The sequence below is a fragment of the Terrapene carolina genome, unplaced genomic scaffold (assembly GCF_002925995.2).
Source record: "Terrapene carolina triunguis isolate 2854851 unplaced genomic scaffold, T_m_triunguis-2.0 Scaffold93, whole genome shotgun sequence".
NCBI classification, from domain to species: Eukaryota; Metazoa; Chordata; order Testudines; family Emydidae; genus Terrapene; species Terrapene triunguis.
Window position 1 is genome coordinate 4,795,189 of NW_020664444.1, and position 18,744 is coordinate 4,813,932.

At 45.9% G+C, this 18,744-nt stretch overlaps 1 protein-coding gene across 1 annotated transcript in view; it reads right to left on the bottom strand.

The window, feature by feature from the left end:
- LMF1 (lipase maturation factor 1) overlaps positions 1–18,744 on the bottom strand; it is a 347,236-nt gene that overhangs the window by 34,343 nt on the left and 294,149 nt on the right. Inside the window, 3 exon segments of the mRNA XM_026650800.2 lie at positions 1,556–1,739; positions 7,219–7,372; positions 11,028–11,211. Coding sequence (XP_026506585.1) covers positions 1,556–1,739; positions 7,219–7,372; positions 11,028–11,211 — 522 coding nt within the window.

Genomic DNA, 18,744 nt, shown 5'->3' on the forward strand with positions numbered 1-18,744 from the left:
ACTCGGAATGGTAAAACTTGGTTCTAGACCTGACTTCCACTGACTCATTGTGTGCGCTTGGGCAAATCACGGAACCTTTCTGTGCCTCAGTTTCCCCATTTTTATAGTAAAAGTAATGATACTTGCCAACGTTTGTAACGCACTGGGAAATCTTTGGGTGAAAATCACTACCTATATAAGTTCAAAGTGTTTTTACAATTAGTGTTTCGGAGAAATTTTTTTTTTTACCTAAAACTGAGCCATATTCACCACTGAGCTTAAACCCCTATTCAACCACATTCATTTTTTCCATTTAATTTTAAAAAGTGATCCTTTATTGACACGTACATACATTCCTTGAGGGATGGACGCACAATATTTTGGTTGGAGGTACCTCTCCTCCTGGTCACAAAAACAACTATTGAGTGACTTTAGCCGTATGTGTTGCTAATTTATTCTAATTTGCGAGAAACAAGCTGGAAAGCTATTTTTAAATAGAAATTCAAACTAGGGCTTCACATATTTTTTCTCCCCTGTGAATGTGCAATAAATCCACAGTAGATACTGTATATTCTTTGTAATCACTGAAGTGCTCACCTATTCAGGAAATTAAAGACAGAGCCCATTTGTTCTGACAAAGCTCCAAACTGAGCAATCACATTCTACCTACCTACATTCCCCCTGCACTTCCAACTGCATAAAGCATCCTTCTTCACTGTCCTAAAGTGCTGTGAAGTGTTCCTGTGAGCTGTAGTGTTCCACCCCAGAGGTGGGTGCATTTCAGTGATGGGAGAAGTGAGCTCTGTAAGCATACTATCTGTAAAACATGCTGTGGCCGCGCCGCCTGGTCTGGCCCGCCGGAGCAGGCTGCGGCCGCTCTGCCCAGCCTGCCGGAGCAGCTCCAGCCAGGTCAGAGACATCCTCCCCTGATAAGATGGGAAGGGATGGGATGGGGAGAGTGTGGGGGTCCCGGGCTAGGGGCGGGGTCATGTGGGGGGTGGTCACAGGGGTTACTCCCCTGACTCCCAGCTTCTCCCCCCAAAAAATTTCCCCACCAGTTGCTGTCCCGGCCCGTCAGGGTAAGCAGCTGGCATGCCAGGACACTTTGTTTACTTAGGTTTACCTCCGTGTCTGCAGACGCTCGAGGTAAATAAACCATCTCGGCCCACCAGCGGCTTATCCTGATGGACTGGGAGCCAAAGTTTGCTGACCCCTGAATTATAGGGTCGGCTTATGAACGGATTATAAAAAATTTCCATTTTTACTTATCCATCTTGGGGGGTCGGCTTATAAACGAACCGGCTTATGATCGAGTATATACGGTAACTACTTTATATGCACAGGAGTATTGTTACTTTGAGATCCTCAGCTGAAAAGGGTCTCTTTATAAGAGCAAGGTGTGATCCTATTTCTATAGTTTAACCACCACCAACTACAACATCACCTGAAACAAGCATTTGTTGATGTAGTGGTCTACTCAAGGGGCACAGCAGTTTCATGTTGCTTGTTCTCTGGCCTTCCGTTGTTCTTTCTGGGCCAGAGAACACACAAACCTCAGGGCATATAAGGTACATACCTGGAATGCAGCAAACCACATGAGCCAGTCCAGACGATAGTGGTATGGTGTTATAAGGCACGGCCTCCTCTTCAAATCCCCAGGCTTACATTTAAATTCATACTCCTCCCAAACCGCCATGGGATCATTGGGGTCCAGGCTGGAGGTACCTTGGAAGATGATCTCAGTTCGTTCCTTAGTAATGCTGTGGGAAATAATCATTGCGTTGTTATTTTCTCAGGCTGTGCCAAATCCTAAATACTGACAGCCAGCAAGGAACTGCCCCGTTAGCCTAAAATTTCTTTTAACCTGCCTTTGGCTTTTCGGCTAAGGTGAAATGTGGTAGCAGCTTAACATTTTGATTCTGACAAGCGGCTGAGAACCAATCGATGGAAGGTACTTCTATGGATTCCCCCTTACCACCGCACCTAAGGACCTCACCATCTTTAATGTGTTTATCCCAGGGGTTCTCAAACGCGGGGGTCAGGACCCCTCATGAGGTTATTACGTGGAGGGGTCGCAAGCTGTCAGCCTCCACCCCAAACCCCGCTTCACCTCCAGCATTTATAATGGTGTTAAACATAAAAAAAGTGTTTTTAATGTATAAGGGGGGGGTCGTACTCAGAGACTTGCTGTGTGAAAGGGGTCACCAGTACAAAAGTTTGAGAACCACTGGAGGATATGCCCAGGCCCAACGCAAGAGGTCCACGTCAGTCCTGGCAAGGGGACGGGACCCCAGTTGGACCATAGGAAGTCCCGGGCAGCCCAGAGGCGGGAAGCAGTTAGAGCAGGGAAGCCTGCTGGGGCTGCCGGGAACTGGGCCATCTAAAGAGGCACTGCCCCCTCAGAGGGACTGAGGGGTGGCAGGAAGAGGTGCCGGTAGGCCCGGTGGGACCAAACGTGGCAGAGGTGGTGACTGGGACTGACCCCACAAAAGGCTGGAACCCAGCCCGTCACCGAGCCAGTTACTGAGAGAGAGAGACCCAGACGGAGGGGGCCCTGCAGGAAGCCGGGACCCAGACGGTGGTGGAGACAGTAGCTGTGGGAACCCAGACCCGGAGGGACAGCTCGCCGGGTGAAGAAACCCAGGCGGCGGCTGACTTGTTGGGCCTGTGGGCGATCGGGTGACGTAGGGCAGTGCTACTATCCCCATTCTATGGCTGGGGAATCGAGGCATACAGAGACTAAAAGACTTGCCCAAGATCACACAAGGCAGAGCAGGGAATTCAATCCAGGTCTCTCAAGTCCTAGACTGGCGTCCTAACCACGAGATCAGCCTCTCCCCCTACTTGGTTTCCAGCACATCCCTTTATCTCAGGCATTCTGACAGTCTAATGGCAGCACACCCTGTGGCGTGCAAGGCTTAGCTGTGTGACCGCACGACTCGTGTGGGACAGTGGAGATTCGGTCAATCACAAAAGTGATCCACAGTAACTCAGATTTTCGTGACGACCTATGTGCAAAAATGCATGCGTGTCATCTGCGCGTGTGGTGCCCTGATGGCACCCCCCGACTCTGGTATCTGCACATGCAATTTCATGTGACTCCATCTGCAGGATCAGCAGAGACGCTTCCAGCTGGGACGAGCTCAGCACAGCCCTTACCGGGCTGGCTTCCTTCGGGTTCACTTAGTAGAGCTGCAGTCACGGAGCATTAGAGTTCCAGGCTGAGCCTCGGCCGTGGCAATGGGCAGGATACACGTACAGCGCGTCCAGGTTAATTGGTTATGTCTGCTCTAGAATGTGGCAGCCAGCTGGCATATACAACCCACCCCATATGGAGCACCCCCTAGCAGATTACTCCTGGGGCACCATTAACAACTGTCTGAAAGTGCCCAAGCGTTTCGCCATCCCAGCTGGAGGAGAAGTCTCACGGAGCCATTGCTCAGCAGCCGAGCAGGGGAGGGCGGCGTGTGAGCCATCACAACTGAAGCCAAGAGAAACAGAAAAGGAAAAACAAGCTGGCTGTACCTAATTAGACATATAAAAACCACCCCAGCCTTATGGCAGGTCACACACAGACCTAAGTCTTCTGATTTGCCAGCCTCCAAACAGCAAGGCAATCGGACAATGCGGAGTGCAAGCACCACGCCACAAAAGATCTACAGCGAGGCGCCCATGTCGAAATCCATTCCGCAAGGGCTTTTTTCCAAAGATCTGTCAGTGACGCTGCTCTACAATGGAGCGCTCTGTTTGCCACGGTGTCTGCATAACAGCATCATTCTAGCTATCAAACTGGTCCAAAACTCCTCCCCTAATTCCGTCCTCTCTTGGTCTTTCCACCACCAACCCAAGAAACTGAAAGCTCAGACCAGCCATTCCCTCCCCCTTTGCTTATTTCCAGTGATGGACCCTTGCAACTAATGGACTGCCATTCATCTCAACTTATAATTGTTACCTGCATTTAATAGATTTCTGGACTCTTCAGCCAAGTCCCATACGATACCTTCGGCTGAGTTATGAGCCGTGGCTAGCTGCCCAATGGTTAGAAACACACTGTAAATCAGGGACACCAAATTACTAATAAAAGTAGGTTCCTACTGTGTGATTCAAAATATGTCAAGTTTCACATAATCGTATATTCATTATGAGCTGCAATCCTCTTTTTATTGGTTTACATAGGGTGGAATTACAAACATATTACAGCAGCATTTCATCACATGCTCTTTCGGTTCTGGTAACTGTTGAAACAAGAACCTTAGACTGAAGAGGAAAAAGAAAAACAACAACCCAAATACAACAAACTCCCATAATTCCAAGACTCCACCACTCTAAGAGGTGCAAGGATTAATACAACGCTGTTCTCACCACTCCTACCCTGCCCCCACCAATCCTCCTCCAAAACAGGGCTTTCACATGTCACGCAAAACACATCTATGTTTTAAAATGCGGAGGTTTGTTTTTTATCGTGTTTGTTCAAAGCTTCCCTTTCTGCAGAGGCTGAATAGAAATGTCTGCTTGTTTGAGAGGTGGGTAAAAGATCATTTCAAAGCCCAGTGTGACTATGGGCTTGCTGCGTAGTTCTACCGCTCACGGCGTGACATGGCTTTTACAAAGGTTACATTTTTGTAACAAGGACCTAACACACCTGGGTAGTTACACTGGGTACCTGCTAAGCCAGAATCTTCAGCAGCCAATCAGATCCCTCTTTGTATAATGCCCCTTTGATAACAGTTGGCTGTTTTCTGGGGTACGATCCACAACCCACTGAAATCAATGGGAGCCATTTCCATCCTTTGGCTCAGGCCTCTAGAGCAGTGGTTCTCAACCTTTTTGGGCTCAGGACCTATTTGTAAATGTTTACGACCTATCACGATCCACTACACAGTCTGGGGCCGGAGGCCCTGGGTTGGTTTCAGTCGGATCCTGCCCAGCATTCACCCCACCGTGGTGGCTTCTGCAGCTCCTGTGCCGTGGGGCTAGCTGGGCTTGGCTCTCCGCCCTGGGCATTGCAACCTACCGCCTCCCTGACTGGACCAAATCTGTGTGAGTGGAGCTGTGACCTGGCTCATGGGGTTGCAGTGCCACTCACTCAAGTTTGGCCTACCCAGACTCCCCTTATCATGACGGCTGGGCCCAACCTGAGTGGTGCTGGGACCCCAGAGGTCGCAGTGCCTGGAGCAGGGAGATGAGCCCAGCCAGTCCCGTGGGACAGGAGCTGCCATGCGACCCTTTGAAACATTCTGGCCACCCAGTTTTGGGTCCCAACCCATGGGTTGAGAAACCCTGCTCCAGAGAACATCTCATGGTCAGCACAGTGTGGGCCTGCGGCTGGCAGAAGCAGAGGTCTAACTATGGAGTTTCATCAGGATTCCCTCAGATCCTCCAACTGGGTTAAAAGGCTTGAGCCCAGTCCTTCCATCAACTGCCTGGCTACAGCTCATATTGACTTCAGTCGGAATTGCGCACACAGCTGGTAGGATGATCGAACTCCCGGTCCTCCAGTTCTACTTCCTCCCCGCAACATCCTCAGGAGATACAGATTAAATTCTAAACAGCTCAATATCTGATCAAGAGGAACTAGCAGGCACGCAGATCTCACAATGGGTGTGCTGCGGGCACCTAAACACACCCTCTCCCGCATCAGCCCGACCTGGCTGCAAGCACAAAAACTGGGGAACTAACATGTTGTCTGTAAACCATCGCTCTGCTTCTATTTTATACCCCTTTCTCTCCCCTTTCTCTGTCTTGTCTATTCAGATTACAAGGTCTTCAAAGCAGGGAATGTCTCTTACTCTAGCCTAGCACAATGGGGCCTCATCAGCAATCGGCCCCTGCACGCTGTCGTAATACCAAAGCAACAACAACAGACTGCACATGCTATGTTGAGGATCTTCTCCTTCCCTACCCCTCTGGTGTTACCGCAAAACCAGCCAGTTTCCAACTGTTAGATAGAGGAACAAATCCTATGCAATTGAAAGCAGTGATAAGTATTTAGCCTATGTGGACACTTGCAGAGATAGCTAGTATGACTACAATACGGTGGCCCAACCACCTAATGCAGAACTCTGTATGCTATCACGCAGAAGGTTCTTTTTCAGGGGCATTGTAGCAGGGTCGTCACCCCGCTCCTGCCCTGAAGGGCTTAAAACAGGCCCGGGAGAGGGCTGTGGTGGGGAAAAGCTCAGCTGATTGGGGGAAGCAGCCACAGTTGGGGCCAGGCCCCAATCAGGCCACAGCTGGCCCTATAAGAGGGGTGAGGGCCAGAGGCTGTAGGAGAGAGAAGGACCTGGCTGCCTGGGATCTGAGCAGGGTCCCTGAGATAGAGCAGGGCTGGGGAAAGGAAAAGGAGCTGGGGAGCTCCAGCCTGGCAATACCCCAGGTGGCAGGCCTTGCTGAAGGCCTACGGAGGTACTGGGGTTGCAGAGGTGCAGCCCAGGGTTAGGCAAAACCAGCAGGTCCAAACCCCCCTTGCCAGTGATGAGTGGATTACAGACTGCAGTCCGCCCCAGTGAGCGGGGGCTAGATGATGACTGGCAGTAACCACTGAGGCAAGGTGGGGATAGAGGGTTGGGGGGGATTCCCCTGGGAGGGGAGACACAGAGACTGTGGGGGTACTGTAGAGGGCAGAACCCCGAGGGAAGGGGCACCGGGGTCTGGGAGGAACATGGGGGCCAGCGGCAAGTGGGACATCGGCCAGCAGAGGGCGCTCCGGAGCTGGAGAGCTAATTCCCGAGACAACCAGCAGGAGGCACTGCGCCAGTGATTCGTCACCCCTGCTACAGGCATCCTTATGACTTTCCTCCTGCCAGAGCAGAAAGGCAAGGCAGGTTCATGGAGGAGATTTTTCCAACTAGAGGGAGGGAGGGAGGAACACACACACACACACAATAGAGAGAAAAAAAATCACTCTAAATATGACCCATATGACTCTCTACCTTCTATGCATATTATCATAATGTTTTTATATCTAATATATTGTGCCCCTTAAGAACAGTTATAAATTTAAAGCAAAACTATAGTCAAATAAATTATAATACAGTAGGAGAGGATTTTGTGATCCCTTTCAAGCACACCCTTTCCCCCCCATCCCGAATGAACGGCTACTCTGAACCGATCAGCTACCAGAAGGATTAAAAAAAAATGTATAAGACACAAAGACTGGCTAATTGACTATATTTCATGATGTTGATAGGAGAACAGAACAGAGCAGGTGTACTGTGGGTCTATTCAAATGATTAGTACCTTCCAAAAGCGCCGTACGTGTTTACTATCCTGAGCGGGTTGAATGAGGTGTTCATGACTTGTCTGGAATTAAGCAGGTTGAGAACGACAGGTATACTGAGATAGGTGATCAGGAGTCCAAATGAGACGTTCACCACTTTGCGGACATAGCAGCCTGGTTAGAACACAAACAGAACCAGAAAGGAAGTGACTTCACTGTCTGAAGTTGCTCATGATCAGTTCAGACCCTGTTTCTAAGAAGATAGTTTTTTTCCCCTACAATCCTTTCAGGTCACCTGACAGGCAATTTCAGAGGGCTGCTAACAGTTGGTGTCAGCTCCCTTTCAAGCTAAAGTGGATGAATTCTTACACGTAATCAAACAAATCCTCGCCAGTAGGCCATGAAATCTCTCTCCAAAGATCTGCCTTTCTCTAAATAGTCTGAGAAGGGGCTGAAAAGAAAAATGTCTAAAATGTTCGAGTAATAACAGTTTTAGTGTAGGAAAAAACCACAGCTGGCATTTAGACATTGTTCAAAATTGCCCTCCTTGTTTTTAAGACTCTCCATGGACTCTCTAGCTGATTTTAAACCCTCTCTATTCCCCATCATGGTTCCTAACACCAGCCTTTTCTTTGTCCTTCCTCACCACTGGTGGAAGAGAGACCACTCCTCCACAGCTCTTACCACTGGAATTTGCTTTTCTGAATCTCCCTGCCATTGACACAACTCCTCTCTTTGATTCTCATCTCTTCCCTGGCTAGTGCCTCTGTACACTTCTCTTTCCTTTGGCTACCACTTATTATTTCAACTTCAGAATTGCATTATTTTATGTTGCAAAGTGCTTTGGAATATGGCTTGCATGAAGGACACGGCAAACGAGACTGGTGTTGTACTGGATAAAATGAGGTATTTCAGTCGACAGAGAATCAGACAAATAAGCTAAGGCAGCCTCTGAAGGGTTTTTGTGCTTATGATGATTTTTAATTTAAAGGAGAAAACTCAAAGCAAATGCACGTAGCTTTCCTCCTATCTCTGCAGGAGCGGGAGGGTTATTTAAACTTCTCATGTAGTATGAATAATTGTTTAGTCTGGGAATATTTTTGGAGAATCGCTTGATTCGGGTGGGTTATCTAACCCAGCCCCCTGCATCGCAGCAGGGCTGCCTCTGTGATCAGGCAAAGCAATACGTAAGTTGCTCAGGGAATTTGTTTTGTCCTTCAGATGGCCTGAGGCTTCTAGCCTGTAAGGAAAAAAACAAATCAGGTACGAACACCAATGACTGCAAAGTTTTATTGTGAATGTTGGTGCTCCCCAGGTCACCATTTGTCTGGATGCTGTCTAAATATAGGCCTGATTCTGCATATCCCTGCTTCTCGGACTGAGGGTGACCAGAGAGCAAGTGTGAAAAATCGGGACCGGGGGTGGGGGGTAATTGGCGACTATATAAGAAAAAGCCCCAAATATCAGGACTGTCCCTATATCGGGACATCTGGTCACCCTACTTGGACTCCTCTGCCACTAACTGGGTGAACGTAGGATCTGGCCCTTTGATAGTCACCTCATTGGGGCCACAGGTCGTCTCTTCTTGCATGGCTATAAAGCACCACAGACACCTACAGAACTGTGTACATCATAACCATGCCCTCCGAGTTGCACCGATCTGACCCTCAACCACAGTTACAGTATAATCCATGTGGAGAATGGCAACAGAAAGGAGTGAAACTGGCGGAAGAGGTGCAGGGTCTGCTTTGCAGCCCAATTAATGGGAATCTTGCCATTGACTTCAGTGAGACTTGGATCAGGCCCTTAGATACCAAGGCGCAGATCCTTAACGGTACTTAGGCACTTAAGTCTCATTGAAATCAACGGGAGTTGGTGCCGTGAATATCTGGTCCCATGTGACAGGCTCCTTATAAAAACCTTCACAAGAACAAAAGGGGCATAAAATGCCACACACTCCATTCTTCTGACTCTTGGGATTAACGTTCCTCTAGGACTTTTGCTACATGGCCCTCCTGTCCAAGGCACCGACTCAGCAATGCATTATTACTCAGCATGTGCATAAGCGCTTTCTGGAACAGGGATGGATTTAAGCTGGGATTGAACCCAAGTTTGTAGCAAGTATGGGAGGTTCTTCTAAGTAACCCTTAACTTGTGGTCTGCGTGGACCCGTCAGAGAATATCATGGAGTAAATTTAGGAAGTTGAGTCATAAGAGGATCTCTCTCATTCTCAAAATGATTCACAGATTGGTAAATTGAAGAACCATTTTTCTGTCTCTTCTCCAACAAGACAGGCATAGGTTTGCTCAGAGTGACTGAAAAACACAACTCAATAGGAGATCTCTAGCATCACTCCAATCACTGGATTTACCAGCCCTGCCGGAAAGCGACTTGGAATTTAAATGCTGCAACTAAAAGAGATTTCTTCTAGTAAAATATTTAAAATAAATACATAGTGTAATGAAATATAATGAGCATTACTGAAACTAAACACTTCTGTTTAATAAACGGCATAATCTGAGGTGGATCGGGCTAGCTTCGAAAGAACTATAGGCAGGCATTTTATTTTGTAAACATGTTTTTGTCTTTCTGATGGATGTTTGGTATATTTAAAAACTAGCATCTGTAACTGATGTTGATATGACGTTCAATTTGTTGCTTACATATTGTTTATACAAATCCTAGAAACAGTTCTACATCTGTTACCCAGATAAGTAAATCCCCCTTCTCTCTGCGCTATCAGTTCTCTTTGGGGATATGATTTTATTTTTTTTAAATCTTAGCAGTGTACATTAGCCACATGCTTCATTGTTCCTTTTTTATTCAGCTTAACAAAACTTCTATTGACTTTTTCATGCTATACCTGTAGGCCAAACTATATGCCCAGGGCAATTTGACAGCCAAGTTCTTGATGCTCGAACAAGCCCAGCATTCTTGACAAAGTCTGATAGCCCCACTCCTTAAAATTTGTGAGACGATTTTATGCCCTCCCCCTGCTCTTTTTTTGGTTTGGCACCACATTAAATTACTGATTTAATTCCAGAATCAAAACGTTCTGCTTATGTTAGAACAATGACGACTCCCAAATAGTCTAAAGACATCTGGACAGAGCTATTATGTCCATCGTGTCAGTGGCAAATGCTGCAAAACTGCAAGTGTGATAAATGTGAAAAAGGTTTTCCTCGTTTAAACAACAACAAAAAAACCATTGAAATTCTGGTCCCATGGACATCAATGGGAGTGTTGTTATTGACTTCAATGGAGGCAAGTTTTCTACCTATATATTGCTTAATTTGATATATCTGATGCTTTTCCTCATGCTGAATAGTACCTTAAAATACTCCCACTGAAGTCAATGTAACAAGGTGCCACCCACCAGGAGCAACGATATCAGAATTTTAGCTTTAGAGGCTTATTTTTCTATAAGCAAATACAACCCGCACTAACACCATGTAAGTATCCCCCCATGTAGCTGGAGGATAGAAGTGTATAAGTCAGCTCCTACCTCTGTGCTAATGGTTCTTTAGTGGAAGTAGCAGAGGCTTAGGTTTTAAGATCCAGAAGTCCTTCAGTGTGGATGATCCCACTAGGGAATTGTCACACAAAGATACTTCCCTTCCCCTGCATACATAATAATAAGACCTAGCTCCTATAAAGCGCTTTCCAAAGGGAGGTATCATTATCCCTATTTTACAGGTGGAAAAACTGAGGCACAGAACGGTGAAGGGACTTGCCCAAGTTCACCCAGCAGGCCAGTGGCCGTGCTTGGAATAAAAGTGATAAGAGCACTAGGCAGATAAGGTTTTATTCCTCACGGGAATGACCTACCGTATCTCAAAGGAAGTCTCTGTCCTGCTGCCTGTTTGGCTTGTATCTTCAACACTTGGTCCTTCACACATCCCTCTTTGGAACTGAACAGGAATCCCAAGCAGGTGTCATCAAAACAGGCAATGCTGGGCACTATGGTTAACCAGTTGAGGAAGCTCAGGTTCCCACTGATAATTAAGACCACCTAAGTAGGAAAGAATGAAAGCAATGAAGGCAGGGGAATGTACTGAAAAAGTGTCATCTGGCCAGGTTTCCAAGCGATTGTGTCCCAGCCTTAGTACAACAACATTTGTCTATAGGTGGAAAGGAAACGTCCATGTGCACAATGGTTTGTTCTCTTGAAACAAGGTTAGGTACAATGATAATTACAGCGGCAGTGACTGGTTTGGAACAGTACGACTGTAACAAAGTATCTGGGAGTCTGAACATGCCCTGCCAACCTGTAGAGAAACCTCTGCCGTCATTGTGGTCATCCTCTGGGAAAGGCCTCAAATCTCAAACATCATTTCACTTGCCGTCGCCGGTGGATCTTGAAGACAGGGCCAGACAGCCCTGTGCCAAAGAGGCTTTCACCTGCTCAAGCTCATGGAAATGTTGAGTGGATCCATTTAAAACAAAAAAATTACTTTAAAAATATGTATAAACATTTGTGCCCGGTTGCTTCTGCACTGCAAAGGGGGTTCCCCTGGCACTATTTCCTGGCTCTGGAGGGACCGTGCACTGAGCTGATTTTAACTGGAGACCCAAGTGCACATTGACACTGTGTGATAGTTGCAATCCTACAGCTACTCTAAACCACTAAAAACACTACAATAAAAAAGTGTGTGTGTGTGTTTGTGTGTATGTGTGTGTGTATATGTGTGTGTTGGGGAACGTTATGAAAAAGGGTTAGCTAGGAGCCTGGCACTTCAGACAGCGAGGGAATGGCGGAGCTTCCTCCACCTACAGTCATGGAGGAGGAGGAACTGAGTGGCTGTAGATGGCACTTCTCTCATATAACCTCAGACACGCAACGTCTGGTGACAATTCCCCTGCAACAGCCCCGGCTTTCTGCACAGCTCTAGAAGCAACCGCCTCAAAGAACTGCAATCACTGGTAAGTAACCACTTTTTCTTCTTGGGGTGACCACTCACAGGAGAAACGCCCCTAAGGCGTATACCGTAATACCATACAGAGCGCATACCATAGTAAAGTGCTTGAAACAACAGTGAGCACAGTCCTTTCTCAGAAGCTATTTACATGCACCCAATAGCACTGACAAGAAAACCCTGGATACTGCGTTATCACAACCCTGCACACATTTCTCTGCTGAACTTCCTCTTGTCTCAGATTACCAAAGACATGGCAAAAAACCCCACCACACTAGAGGCCCGAACATGCTCCCACGGACACTCAAAGTGAGTTCTGCCATTACTTTCAGTGGGAAAAGGATCTCCCGTGCATGGTGACTTGATTTCCCTACTCACTTCTGTGACTATGCTGTTGTTTGGGTCCATGTTTGATTGTCTACGTGGTTACTTCCTGATTATGCCCACATGTTGGTGAAACCAAGGTTTCAGAAACCCTAGAGGAAAACGTTGGCACTTCTAATTAAAAAACAGCCCTTAAATATCTGTGTATGTTTTCGAAGAGGTATTTTTTATTTTAGCTTTTATTACCCGTTTATGAGGATGTTTTGCATGTGTAACGCAGAACAGAAAAAGTGGGAACATTTGAAAGCTCTTGGAAGAGCATAAATATTTGTATATATTAGGACAGGTTTTTGAGATATAGGATATTTTTTCTTCTCATTACAATGATTTGAAAATCCAAGGAACCTTCTTGCACCCAGTTCCCCAACCAATCTTAATGAGCATAAAGCAGTCATTTCTTGGGCACAGTCCATTTCGCCGTGGTCATGAATCACATGCTTTCAGAGCATATGGCTTTATTTTACAGCCTTAAAGTTACATGATGTCACTTTTTTGCCATTTTCATGGGTCAGCCACAGAAAAGATGGAGCTACAGCTCTGCTCAGGCTGAATTACAAACCCAAATTCGGAGCCTTTCATTAGAACTCCACATACCACTTGAACACACAGGACAATTTCTCCATCATTATTATTGCTTCCCACTCTCAAAACTCCCCTGATGTCACTGGGGTTGCAGAGCTGTCAAGGAAGGCAGAATTTTGCTCTGTTATGCACTACAGAGCAGTGAGCATCATTCTAGTTCAATCTATTTAGCTTAACAAAGAGAAGGTTAGGCGTGACTTGGTTATACTCTATAAGTATCTACATGGGGAACGAATATTTAATAATGGGATCTTCAATCTAGCAGGGAAAGGTATAACATGATCAAATGGCTGAAAGTTGAAGCTAGACAAATTCAGATTGGAAATAAGATATATATTTTTAACTGGAACTGGCAGACTTCATTACTGACAATTTTTAAATCAAGATTTTAGTCAAACGATCTGCTCTAGGAATTATTTTGGGGAAGTTCTCTGGTCGGTGTTATACAGGAGGTCAGACTAGATAATTACAATTTGGAATCTACGAATCTATGAATTACCAGGTGAACAAGTACCAAACAGTAGCATCTGTGTGGTACTGCCCTTATTTCGTGTGCTTAGTGGTAACTATTGATAAGGGTTGATGGGCAGCATGAAATAAAATGAAATAATTTCCCCTGTTTTACCACAAAAATAACAGCAGCAGCAAAAACACATGTAGCCCTCAGGTCAAATCCTGAGATCCTTAAGACCTTGTCTACACAGAAACTTGCATGGGTTCCATGAAACTGGTGCAAACCCCTGTGTGCACACTCTTATTTTAGAGGCTTATTGCCATTTGTCTTCAACCTGTTCCTAATTAACTTAAGCTAAACCGAAGCAGGCCTGGATTAAACCAAAATAAGAGTGTCCACACAGACTTTTTACTGATTTAATTAAATCTGTTTAGAATTACACCATATTCTAAACTGGTGCAACAGCATGTGCAAATGAGCCCTTAATTCCCTTTGCAGTGAACAGGAGTTGGCCAGAGTGAGACCGGAGTATAGACGGAGGAACCCGTTTCGCACATGGAGCTCACCTTTGTTCATTGAGGCAGTGCCCAGGGTAGCCATCCGTGTGTGCTCCTCTCCATCACTAACAGCCAGGCTTCCCAGACAACCCTCTATGGCAGTGGTCCCCAAACTATGGGGCTGAGAATGGTCAGGGTTGGGGGGGGCATGCGGTGAAGCCTGGGCGAGCCCTCCTGGGGGGCGGGGAGGGAGTGCCACCCAGCATTGCTCCTTCCCCAACCCAGCTCTGGCTCCAGCCACAACTCTACTCCGCCCCCAGCCGCAGCTCTGCCCCCTGCTCCGCTCCATTCCCAGCCACAGCTCCGCCCTGATTCCCTCTCCGCCTCCAGGCCAACTCTGCCTCTAGCCCCAGCTCCTCCGCCATCCCCAGCTCTGCGGTCAGCCCAAGCTCCTCTGCTGAACCAACTGTGCAGTAATGGAGTGTATGCGTGTGTGCAGACAGATTCCATTACGGGTAAAGTAGGGAGCACCACTGCTCTATGGGGCTCTGGATCCATGGCTGAGGAGAAGGGAGTGGGCGCCCTATTAGGAAATGTGGTATATGATCAGAAGCAGTAAAAACCTCCCTCTTGCACTCACAGCTATTGTATCCAGAGCTTTGGGGGCTCTGAGGCTGTCGAATGGTGTTTGAGAAGCACTGTTAGGTCCTCAGATGGAAGTACTGGAGCAGGGCATTATTTCTGCTACTGTTCTCTCTCTGCATTTGTTAAAGCCTTTGTTTCCCTGAGATAATAAGGTAGCCAGAGCCTGATGCCACAACAGCAGGTTTCTAAGGCACGTAGGGTTATATAGGGAGCTGGCATGTCAAGCCACCTCTGAAGACTTACGGCATTCATTTTGGTACCATAACAATGTAGCATGCTTACAGAACCCTACAGTAACGAATGCCTGTGCTATGCAACTGACGGCATGAGTTGGTGAACAGTGGCATACAGCGGTAGAGCCTGAACGGGAGCACTATTCTGTTGAAGACAGGACAATGGAAATGATCACAGCAGCAGCCACCCATCAGACACAAAGGACACACCCTGGATCTGCACAACATCCTATAGATCACACCTCAGTCTGTAGAACCCGTTGGAGAACTCCCCTCTCTGGTATATGCTCCAGGTTTATGCCAATCTCTAACTGATAGGGACCAGGATGAGAGCAAATATGGGACGGATAATGCTACATTGGTTACCGCAGTGTTCTTGTACCAGATGCTGGTCTAGATGGACCTTGGCTCTGATCCACTCTGGCAATTCCTATGTATTTGCCTCAAGAGGCATCCAAATTGGTGCTCTCGCTAACCATCACTAGAGACAATAATCATATCCTCACCATAAAAGTGAGAGTTAAGAGGGCCAGACATTCAGCTTGTGTGTGGTGTTCCACTTAATGATGCCACTCATATTTACACCAGCTGGAGATTTGGCCCGTTAACCTTTAAAGGATATTGCAACGCAATCCAGACTCTAACACCATTGGAAGATGCCATTTTGTGCACTGCTTCACTCTCCTACACAAAACAACGTGGTTTTTAGCCTACAGCAGTGAAAATATTTAATTGTTCCATGTTCCTAGACAAGAATCAATCACTGCCTATCCAGCCTTGCTGACACGGACTCGCACCTGACCAGACACAGAGCTGACATTACAATTTTGCTCAAATGCCAGCATAACAACATGATAAACGGCTCCAATCACAACACAGTTGCCACTGAGACCCATCTGGGTTTTCATGGGACTGATTGCCTGGCTGAACTGCCCAGCCAGTCCTTCAAAACTGAAAATGTTATAAATGATTGAGTGTGTTGGCATAAAACAATTTCTAGGACTCCACAAAAAGTGCAGATGATGCCTGTTTAGAACGCTTTGAGTTTTGAGATTGATTTGGATTCTTGCCCCGTTAGTCATATTCCTTAGGTTTTAGCCCTAGTTATGCTAATTAACTAGCTGTTCCTTGGTTACCACCAAAAAAAAAAAACCCCACAGCCCCACCATCTTACCCATAAAAAATAAAGGTTATGAAGTTGACTTAATGGATTATGCATTAAAAAATAATGCCCCCGATGTAATAAAGTCACTGATTTTCCAGACTTGAAATCAGCTAATGAGAATCCCCTCTCCCGCCCACCCCCCAAGCTGGGTTGAAAGTTATAACTTTGATTGGTAGTGTTATTTTTAAGCACATTTCTCTATTCATGCTGCCACACTTTATCTTCCTGTGAATTGTTTACCCGCCGTTTTAGAGCACGATTTGCATGGGGGTCAAAGCATGCTTTCTAGAGACTACAAGGAGTCCGGTGGCACCTTAAAGACTAACAGATTTATTTGGGCATAAGCTTTCGTGGGTAAAAAACCACTTACCCACGAAAGCTTATGCCCAAATAAATCTGTTAGTCTTTAAGGTGCCACTGGACCCCTTGTTGTTTTTGTGGATACAGACTAACACCGCTACCTCCAGATACTTTCTAGAGACGGGAAGTCCAAGGTTGCATCACATCACCACCCCGTCTCTAGACATTGGAATATCTAGTGATTTTGTATGTATTGCCTTTAAAGATTCCTTCACACTGCCCTGCCAACGTGCCTCAACCCTCATGGAGATGGATTACTTGGGGGGTGAGAGGTTCTGTTTTCAAGGCCCATTCAATCCTTAGCCCCCTCTCGAGAGTGTCAGCAAGGGGTCCAGTTAGTGCCAATTGTGCAGGTGCGTTCAGTGATGAGGAGTGCGACCATGTTAGATGGATACTTGAGCTCATCAGATGAGAAAAGCGACACTATTGACATAGGCTAGATTTGAACTGGTGACATAGAGGTCATTGTTATTATTCAACTGTATTACACAAGCACTTAGAGGTTCCAACTGAGATGGGGGCCCATTGTACTAGACCCTATCCAGACACAATCCCTGCCCTGAGGGGCTTACAAAGAAAATACACAAGACAAAGGATGGGAGAAATTGAGAATGATCTCCATTTTACAGATGGGAAATTTAGGCACAAGACAACTAAGGGTTCGCCCAGGTCACACCGAGAGTTTGTATCAGGGACAGAAAGCAGATCTTTTGAATACCAATCCAGCATCTTCACCATATGACCATCTCAGTTAGAATTATCTGAATATCCTATTACTAGTCCCCTGATTTTCCCTTTGCAGTATCCTCAAGTGTGCTCATACAGTTTGGCTTCTTTCTTTCCTAGACAAGTTCTCCTGTTTTGCATACTCAGTCTCCCTACTTTCTAGAGTCACTGGGGGTCTCCAAAATGCTGTTCTACCATTGAAACATTAATAAAACATATACTATTGGTCTGAGGCCTTTCAGCTGATGTTCTATTAAAAATAATTTAACTTTACTCATTAAAAAAAAATCAAAATCATATCATTTATTTGTCTGACATGGGCATAGTTTTGTTAAGTCCATATTTGCAAGTTGCAATGTTTGAAAATGCTGAGAGGACATTCAAGGAGCAGTGCGACAGCATCCTAAAGGGGCGAGCCATGCCCAATTACAGCACATTGCAAACGTCTTCACTGCTTTTTGGTAAACAAAATTACTCTCTTAGCCCATGTTGGATAATTACTCAGAATTATTAAAAAAACACCACCACTTGGTTCTGAATGACATACACATGTAAGTTCCTGGGATGTAACATGTAGTACTCAGAGCAGCAAATGTGTATACAGTTCCCACTCTGATCCATGAATGGTTTAGCTTTAAGTTCAATGCATATTAATCAGCCTGTATGCATGAATGTATTTCTCACCTAGCTACTTTGTTAGGAAACCATGTTCTTGGTTTTTATTTGATTTTCCTTGCACTATTGCGGTAATATTAAGAAAATAATTCTCTGGTTTGCCAGTTTGACACAGGATCACTTTACAGCTTTATAAGTAGCAACTGGGTGGTCTGTTACATGAATTTTTTTTTCAGTAGTGATTCACCTCTCTTTATTGCTTGGAAGTCAGAAGCAAAAATATCTTATTTCCACCAGCCCTTAAAAATCAGGGGATTCAAAAATAATATAGGTTTGGCATTTTTTGGTCTGTGGGTGGAATTATGAACCTGACAAATTTTTAACTCGAGTTTCTCAAATTGAATCTTGCGGATCACAATTAGGTATTTGATTAATATAAAGGCATCAATGAACAAATTCAATAAATGGTTAATATTATACCCTTCCCGGGGGGCACAAATACCATTTAATCCTGAGGTTGGCCAAAAACAACAACTTCTACTTGGAAGTCAATTAAGTGATCAGTGAAACTGTCATTTCTTCAACCTCTCCGATTGTCGGCTGTCCTAATGACGCGCTTCTTGGCCACTTCTGGAAAGAGGTTATGTTAGGTGACAGATCTGTCTGGCCAACGCTAAGACTGAAACTCTGTCAGCTGAGTAGCAACTGTCTTCTGCAGTTCTGATCCTTTAGGCCCAGGATACCTTGGGGTTAGTGGATCCTCATGATTCAGACCAGTATTTGCTTTGGCTGCCAGAGCACATTTATCTAATCCTCCCTTTCTCCACACAACTTCCTAATTCTTCATGTTTTACTTTCTCCTCCCAAAGAAAGAAAAAGCATTGGAGGGAAGCTTCCATCTGTCCTCCAGAGAGCACCAGCGTATCAACCAACCTAATTCATCTCACAGCTGGAGGAGCAAATATCTC